Consider the following 8,947-nt stretch of genomic DNA (forward strand, 5'->3'; position numbering starts at 1 on the left):
TGAAAGTCTGGGCAGTCTTTTGTCTTTCTTTGGTATCCCCAGCACTTAGCACAGCCTGGCACATAGTAGGCACTTAATGAACGCTTACCAACTGACTAATAAGATGTGTTATCACTGAAAGCATAAATAGGAAACTTTCCAAAAGGAATATTTCCATAAACAGAGTTGTATAGAGTTGTACTGAAGCAGGTGTCTTAATGCGCTCATAAATTATTTTATGAAAACTGGAGCTACAGGGCATATAACTTGCCTTTATTAATGATGTATGCCATGGAAAACAAATAATACTAAGGAACTAAACAAGGACAGAAAAATAAATGAAGTCACCCGTAAAATATATCATGGAGGGATTTAATGATCCAGATAATGGACCTCATCTGCATTACAACTAAAGAAACCAGTCGTGTTCTCCGCCCATCCTTTCTTCCATATTACCTTCTCTAAATTCTTAGGATCTTCTCAATCAATGCTCCAAACTTCTTTCTGTCCTTTGTAAAATTTCTTCTTACAAAATACCATACACACACACCCCACACACACACATACATAACACAGCTCAGTTGGGGGGAGAAGAAAAGGAAAAATTGTATTTTACTGAAAATAGTAAAAAGAAAAATCTGTAAGTGTATACATATAAATATTAGGTATCATCTGACCTTAAGAAAAGTGTCAAATTACAGATACACTTTCTGACTTCAATTAATCCTGCTAGTCTATTTTTAAGTCAACATAGTTGTTACATGAAGCACAGTATGGAGTAATAGGCTTAAAATTAACCTCTCTAAGATTTATTTAATTTTCTCATCCAAAATATGGAGATATAATCTGTACCACTCAGCCGGAAAAGCTGTTGTAAGGATCAAATGAGATATTGCAAATAAAGCACTTTTGAACCTTATGGTATTATGTTGTCAGTTATTGTCCTACACAAGTGCCAACCTAGTTCAGTGCCATTCACTCAGCAGGTCCACTTACCTGCTGATATGAATAGTAATAAGATGGAGCCCCCCTGGAGACTTACCCCATTTGTAAAAGGTCTTTGCTGAAAGCTCATTAGCTTGAAATTGGCAATATAACACAAAGCAACAAAAACAATAGATATGATTTAGAGATATTTATGTATCAAAGGGCAGAAATAGGGCAGCCTCTTTAACTCAGCTGGGACCTCAAATACTGATACAGTTCAGAGCATCTTATTACCACAGAGACATAAATCAGAAAGGGTTTTGTTACAAGCAGTAAACTCGATTAGTGTCTGGAAGCACTGACTTTAAAGAAAGTTTTCAAAGAATTGGATCCAGGTCACCTGAATAAAAACAGCTATGGGACAGTATTATTTTTAAAAGCTAAGACACATACAGCAGATGACAGGAGAGGAACCCAGAAACGGCAAAGAGGACTAGGTAGCTGGCGGGCATCTAGAAAAAAGGAGAGCTGAATCTCAAGAAAAATTTGCTGGCAATAACCTTTGGGACAGGAAAACAGTCTTGCCCAGGAGAAGTGGTAAAAATCCCAATTCTCAAGATATTTAATACCATACTGGACAAAGCAATAGAGAGGTTCCCAGATGGAATGCTGCACCAACACTAGCCCCTGAAGAGGTGGGTGGACTGAAGATGACCTCTCAGATCTTTTCCATCTCTGATTTTTTTTTGATTCTATGAAGTTTTATGGGCCACGGCCTTCTGCCAATTTCCTCTCTCCCCAGGGTGCCCACTTTCTCCTTTTACAAAGGAGGCAAATTGCATCCTTCATTTTAAACAGATCTCATTGTTCTCGATGAATCAGTAATTCTATCCTGGGTAGAATTTTGACAGAAGAAAGCCAATTCCTAAACTTATACTTGTCTTGTTTTTTTAATTCTCCCCCCATCCCATACCCCACCCTGAGATTCCTGGGGCTCTTACAAGTTTTACCATAAACAGTGAGGAAAGCATGTTTAACAGAAAATGAACATGAAAGAGCTGTTTAATCAGCAAAATCACTAATATTCATCCCATCTCTAGTGTCCCGTCACAATGCTGACAATAACAGTATGAGTCAAAAAGCTTTAGGCCAGAGACATCTCTGTCAAACCTCTTCAGATTTGTCATTATATTATGATTTATTTTTTCCTTGTGAAGTGTGTGACAGAGAAACCTTTCTGCAGAATCCCTTCTTTTCTCCTACAACTGTAACATTCACATTTTTAAAAGATCTGGACAAATAAATGTACTCCCCTACACAATTAATCTTAAAAATAAACGTAATGCATATGAGAAGGCCTTCAACCAGTTTGGAAGCTTTGTTCAACATCAGTGCATCCGTATTGGAGAGAAAAACAAACTGTAGAAGAAAAAGAAAATGTTTCTGAGGGAGAGGACCTGTTTCCATATCCCAGTTCTTAGAAACAAAGTCAATACCCACTGATTGGGAAGTGCCTAAATACAACAGGACATTCAAATGTACAGTAATAGTACAATGCTGTAAGAAACATGGCCCATGAAGAACACAGAGAAGCATGGAATGACTTACACAAAGTGATGCAAAATGAAGAAGCAGAACCAAGAAATCAAGAGAAACAACTGCAACAACAATGTAAATGGAAAGAAGTGCAAAAAAACAGCTAATATTGAATGTTTCGAAAACATAAGGACCACGCTTGGACCCAAAGAACAGATTTGAAAAGATTCCTCCCCACCCTCACTCAGCTCTTTTGCAGAAATGGAGTCCCCAAGTGTGGAACACCAGGACAGAAATAACTGCCAGCCTTTTGGGATGTATGGATCAGTTCTGCTGGACTTGTGTTCTTCCTCTTTTTTTTAATAAGAGATGGTTTTATGGAAGAGGGGGAGGAAAATTTTGGCAATATAAAAACAGAGGACACCAATAAAAATCTCTATTTTACAAATAGGAACACTAGTTCCACTATTTACCACCTGTGTGACCTTAGACACGTCCATTTTCTTTGGGTTTCAATCTCTTTTGCATCTGGGAAATGATGAGGTTGGGCCAGAAGCATTCTAAGGTCCCTTCCAACGCGCTCGCGCTGGCGCGCTCTCTCTCTCTCTCTCTCTCTCTCTCTCTTCATATGTGTGTGTGTGTGTGTGTGTGTGTGTGTGTGTGTGTGTGTGTGTGTATGATCCTGGGATCCCACGGACATGTTCTTCTAGTCTTGACAACTCCTAAAAAGGCTCCTTCACAAATACTTGGACTTTTCAGGCTAAACCTGTACCAACACTGGCTTCCGTCTACCTCCCCTAGAAATTTAGTTATCCCTTAGGTGTAATCAAAGACTGAAATATCTTTCCTGAAATCTCTTATTCAGGCCACACACTAGAAAACCAGAAGGAAAAAGAAAAGGAAAGAAGAGAAAAGATAAGAAAAGAAGCCCACATACTTCTTTCCAGAATTTTCCAAACTGAAAAACTTAGATGTAAGAAAATTTAGATGTAAGATGTAAGATGTAAGAAAATTTAGATGTAAATTTAGATGTAAGAAAAACAGGCTGGGAAGCTCTGGAAGCCTGATTTTAAGTCCCTTTAAAGACAAAAAATGCACTTTCCTCCCTTCAAAAGGTAAACAGTAGGGTCAGCCTACAAGACAATATCATCGTGGATCATCTCTATGTCCTACAAACCTAAACTGAAGACAAATCAACTTGAACGCAAGGCACTAACTGGAAGAAACATTAAAGGTCAGTCTATCCCTCTAATAAACACTAAAAGTTGTAAATTAAGACTAATAGAATTGTAGTCTATATAATAATGCTGTTTCAGGTCTCTCAATAGCAGAAAGGACGCTTTTTTTAAATCCAGAGGCATTTTAAGATAAATCTCCAGACTTGAACAGACTGGCTGCCAGAGAAGGGCTAGTGGAAGGCATCACAGATAATCCTAAAGGGTACAAAGAAAATATCAAAAGAAAAACTAAATTCCTTTCTTCTAAGGCCCCAGATCTGCCACCTGAAGCAGATCGTTAGTCCTAAAGATGCGTATTTCTGCCATGTACAGTTTTTTCTGCCGCCAACACGGGATGATACGCTGGTGGCCTTATCAATGCACTTGAAAGTATCTCCAGAAGCCACTCCCAAGCATGAGAGGCCTGACCCCATGCCCTTCCTCCAAAATTTCTCCAAAGTAGAGAGCGGAGCCACTGCTCGGCTTGGAAGAGGAGACATCAGAAGAACTATTTATTGCCCCCCCCAAAATCACGCAAACGTAGCCAGAGTCAAGGGTCTTTCTTGCCAGGGGTCAAAGGCTTTTTAGGGATTTTGAAAAGGTCACTCCCTTTCTTTCCCGCTGCACCAGCTCCCTCTCCCTCGCACCCAGGATCAAGATGAATCGAGTTTCTCACCATCCTCGTAGTTCTTGAGATAGTAATCAGGGCCGGGACCCCCGCGGCTTTTCGCTGGGTTCCTCAGGTTTTGGAACTGGAGGAAATCTGTCCTCTTGCCCCCGAAACGCAGAAAGGCAGGCGACAGTCCCCGGGCTAGGGTCACCAACCGCTTAGAGCTGCGAAAACAAGAGAAAGATAAGAGGAATGAGGGACTGAGTGCGTAAAAGGCAGCCCGGGGGCCCGGGGAGGAGCGCCTTGCGCCCTTCAGCCCGAGGTACTCTCTGGGGACGTCGCGAGCCGAGGCCCGGGCCCGTGCTGGGTGGGAGTTGTGCGCGCTCCTGCTCCCCACGCGGCGCCGGGCTCCGGCGGCTTCGCTTCCTCCTTCCTGCAAGTCAGTCCCGCGTAACTTTGTCGGGACTTCGGCCAGACGGAGCGGGGCCGTCCAACATGATCTGCGCTAACCCTGCCGGGCTCCCAGGCTTGCCAGGTCCCCTGTGGCTGGGACCTCAATTCCCAGGGATAGCGGAGGCTCCTTTTAAACCGGCATCCAAAATTGCTGCTCGGTTCCAGCGCCTCTCTTTTACTTTTTGTTTAAAGAAGGAGCTTCGGCTGCCGCGATGGACCTGAGGGGCAGTGGCGGCCAGCGCCGGGGACTCGGCTCTGCGGCAGCTAAGCGCGCTTTCCTGTGGAAGATTCCCGATGCCCGGCTCGCGGCTGCAGGAGCCCGGCTCTGCCTCTGCTTCGCCATCCGCTGCCGCCCAGGGAGGCTTTAGCCACAGGTAAATCTGCCAGCTGCCTCAGCCCAGCCCGCGGTTTGGAGACTTTCCCAAGCCCAGAATTCAGGTGGTCTCTGATTTTTTTTTTTTAAGTTAAATTTCCTTCTCCATTGCTTCTTTAACCCCATCCACCCCGTAGTCCTCGGGGCAGAGATATTGCTGGGGTAGATTCTAGAACTTCTTGCCTTCTGGAGAAAAAAAAGTATGCGGTGCTTTCACCCTGGGAAGGTGCAGTTTCTGCAACTGCTGAGACCTAGCCTGCTCTACGGAAAGGCAACCCTGGGCTTGGTCTCTGATTTATTTTCCTTGCCTCATTCTCCGCATTTGGGAGCTTTTTGCAAACTTGCGGGCAGGGGTAAAAAGCTCATGCAGGTATGAGGGCGGTAGGCTAAACCTAGGAATTTGGGGCTTTTCTACTTGGAGAAATGGAAGCAGCCAATTTTGCAACCGCGGCATTTAAAGGCGAATGGAACTTTGGGTTCACGTAAGTAAGCATGGGAGCTCCAGAAAGTAAGCAACCAAAATAATGAGCCGAATCACTTTTGTATTCCATTACAGTCAATAGATGTTGCCATAGGGGAAAATTTGAGGGAGAGAGACGCAATAGAGAATAAGGGGAAAGGATACATAAGTTTTCAGTTCTGGATTTGTTGGTTAAAAAATTTTTTTCTTTTAACACTTTGCTGACTTCGAACTGGGAATTTCATTTTACCTGGAGACTCTAGGGAGATATGTAAAGGAGAATGAGGCAGGAGGGGGAAGGGACCAAATTAGAAAGTGCGGGAGAATAAACCAAGTCCCCTCTGGAGGTCACGGTTAAATTAAGGGAAGGGATTTCTGGGCTTAAAGGTGATCGGCCGAGGTGAACCGCTCCAAGAAGGGTCACTGAGCAAAAGGAACCACTGAAACGTGGCGTTAGGAAGGGCATAGGAGGACCTTCAAATTCCACAGTTATATTTTTGCACCTGAGCAAACTGTGAAAGGAAGCCCTGCCACTATGTGGTATCTTTTCCTAACGCACACACAGCCGTTGCAGACTCGCAAATAAACCCCGGGTATCTTTCCCTAAAACCGGCCGTTTTTAAAGTTATTTCTGCAGCCGGCATGGAAAGCATAGCATGGCTATAGAGTTGGTTTTGGTTTGATTTTTTTTTTTTCTGAAACTATATATAGACAAGCTAGTGCATGCTGTCCATCACAAACATGTCATGTTTATTTCAAGGAACGCGCTCCTATTACCATACACACATTCGCACTGCGTAAAGAGTCACGCATCCACATGGATACTTTCCTTGGCCACATGGGCACGCTTTCTAAAAGAAAGAACAAGCCGCTCTGCACTGTTTTCCCTCACCCGGGCAGCAGAGACGTTGACAAGGATCGAGACGGCTCCGCTGCTGTCTGGGAAGGTCCTCCAGCCCAGGATGTTCCATTCCACGTGGAAGCAGCACTCCACGTGTCTCAATCTCTTTGCAGCTCCCGGGAGATCCGGCGGATTCTCCCGCAGAGGTAGGAAGGCCGGTCCTTGGGGCCAGGAGCAAAAGGTGCATTTCCCAATGGGTGAAATTACTCACGAAAGAAGAGCATGGGATAGCAGTCTCGGGAAAGGAAAAGCGGGACTGGGCGATCCCTCTATCTCTCTCTGTCTCTCTGCTGGAGGCTCGGGGCTTTAAGGAGGCTTACCCATAGCTGAAACTCAGTGTTGGAAAGAATTTTTTTAAGCCAACATTTACTTTCAACTTTGTAGAGGCTTTATTTTATATATCTCCTCGCTCCTAATGCGGATGGATCGCGGTTGCAATAGAGCCAAGAAGTTTAAAAAAAGAAAAGAAAAGAAAAAGAAAACTGAGAAAAGGCAAAGTGAATTACTTGGCTTAGCCCGGAGAGCAATTGGGCAAACTTTGGTCCATACTCCCTCATTTGCTAATCTGCCTGCGACCCCTTGAAACTTAGAAACATCCCCGAAGTATTTTAGGGCTACTTTAGCTTTCCTTATATACTGTAAGATGAGGGAGAGGATTTTTTTTCTTTCAAGAAAAACTAAACTATGCACAGTTACCGCAGAAGACTTGAGGAGGGGGGGGGGAGGCATTCCATATATAAAAAGCTGTTTGCCAGCCCTAAAGGCTGGAGGAGACAACGGAAGATATTTAGTTTAAAAATAATAATCGTCAATCCGTTTTGGTACGCCGATCAGTCTCTGCTCTCCAGCTGAGAGTGGGAGAAAATTAGAGAAACGACCTTTACGTGGAAAATTCCACTTTCGTGCGATTCCTGCACAGTGCACACATAGGCGCGCGCTGGTCCACACACAGACACTCACACCCCTTTCTCTCAGGTCTTTGTTGCCAGAGACGTTTCTTCAGTTTGCAACTAGCCCCCTGATCTTGTTTGTTTTCAAAAGGAGACGGGGAGGGCTAATTGTTGTGGATTTGTAAGCACAACATTTTTTCAGTCATAACTGATAAGTTTCTGAAATACTTTTCTGCATTGCAAACATGTGCATCTTAATAGAAAACATTGCTTTTCTCAATCACAAGTAACAGCCCCAGAGCAGGATATCCAGAAGAAAAGCCTCCTTCTATCTTTGCTTTGAGAGATCTGCTTTTTTTTTTCCTTTCCGCTCTTGGAATGGGGGATGGGAGGGGGTGGGGGTTGCTTTAAAAAAAAAAAAAGTATGATATATCGAAGCCCCTGCCTTACCTTAAGAAATCGAGCCAGCCATCATGAATGATGGAAGGGTCCAGCTGTAGAGAGAGGAAGTTTTCATTGACTGTCCTGACAGAGCTCTTGGTGCTCACATCGAGAAGAATCAGGGTCTTTTCTTTCACACCTTGAGACTTGCCTACGGGAAAAGTTCTCCTTTCTCCAGCTTGGGAGGAAAGAGAGAGATGTAGCATCAGAGCCAGCCACAGTGCCATCGGGCTTAGGAGCGCAGGGGGGCAGGAGCTGGTATAGGGCATGGCGTGGAGAGAAGGCACGGAACTCCCTAATTAAATCCCTCTGATTTGAGCCCCTTCTTTCTACAGGGTTTTGCTGGTGACTAATTGTCCTTATCTAAAGTGTGTTTGTCTGCCTTCCCCCCCCCCCCCCCTTTTTTTTCTCTTCCCTTTTTTTTTTCAGTGTTTTGGTGCTGGTGGAGCGAACTCACGCCCCTGGCCAGCCTTTTCAGAGACTGGTGCCAAGAGTCCTCGTTCACCAGCGCCGCCCCTTTAAGAGATTTAGACTGACTGCAGACATTTTGTAACTTTTTAAAGGTAAGGGAGGTGGGGGGAGGCGGGAAGTGAGGGAACTGAAGGGGGGGGTGGGTGGGAGAATTGTAGTCTCCTGGTTTAACCCTCTAGAGTCTGGATCTGGGAAGGAGAATGTAACAGTAGTGTTCTCATATTCCAGGGATGGGACGGGCTACGCAGTTTTCCCTATTTCTGTGATCCGACGGGCAAGGAACGCCCCAACCAGACTCCTTTTCACCTGATGTATGTTCAGCGACTGGTTGTTTCTCCTGACGCCAACAGGCATTTTGGAAACGCCAGGGCAGTTTTCTGGCGCTGACCTTTTTTGGGCTGGGAGAGGAGAAGGAGAGTGGGGGTGGGGTTCTGTGGTGGGGAAGGTGCCTAATGCCACGCGTAAATTGCAGAGTGAGTCTGAATTAAGTCGTGGCTGCATCACACAGAACCGCAACCTAGATGTATCTTTTAACCTTTAGGGGGCAAGGGGCAGCTCCCAGAAGGAAAACAGAACGTGACCCGGTGAAAGAACCCTCTCTGCTCCCCAGCTGTTCCCGTGGGAGATGGAACGGAGCCCGAGCAGCCCTGTGACCACACTAGTAGAGACCAGGCTCCTCCGGAGTGGCC

At 44.9% G+C, this 8,947-nt stretch overlaps 1 protein-coding gene across 2 annotated transcripts in view; it reads right to left on the reverse strand.

Annotated features, from left to right (window-relative positions):
- Positions 1-8,221, reverse strand: part of HPSE2 (heparanase 2 (inactive)) — a 724,961-nt gene extending 716,740 nt beyond the window's left edge. For both annotated transcript variants that reach the window (XM_072626990.1, XM_072626982.1), the window contains exons 1-2: positions 7,797-8,221; positions 4,336-4,493 (exon numbers count right to left, since the gene is read on the reverse strand). In XM_072626990.1, the coding sequence (XP_072483091.1) occupies positions 4,336-4,493; positions 7,797-8,056 (418 nt within the window). In that variant the 5' untranslated portion in view covers positions 8,057-8,221. The remainder of the gene's footprint in view (positions 1-4,335; positions 4,494-7,796) is intronic.
- Between the last annotated feature and the right edge of the window lie 726 nt (positions 8,222-8,947).

This window comes from Notamacropus eugenii, chromosome 1, assembly GCF_028372415.1.
Source record: "Notamacropus eugenii isolate mMacEug1 chromosome 1, mMacEug1.pri_v2, whole genome shotgun sequence".
Taxonomy (NCBI): Eukaryota; Metazoa; Chordata; class Mammalia; order Diprotodontia; family Macropodidae; genus Notamacropus; species Notamacropus eugenii.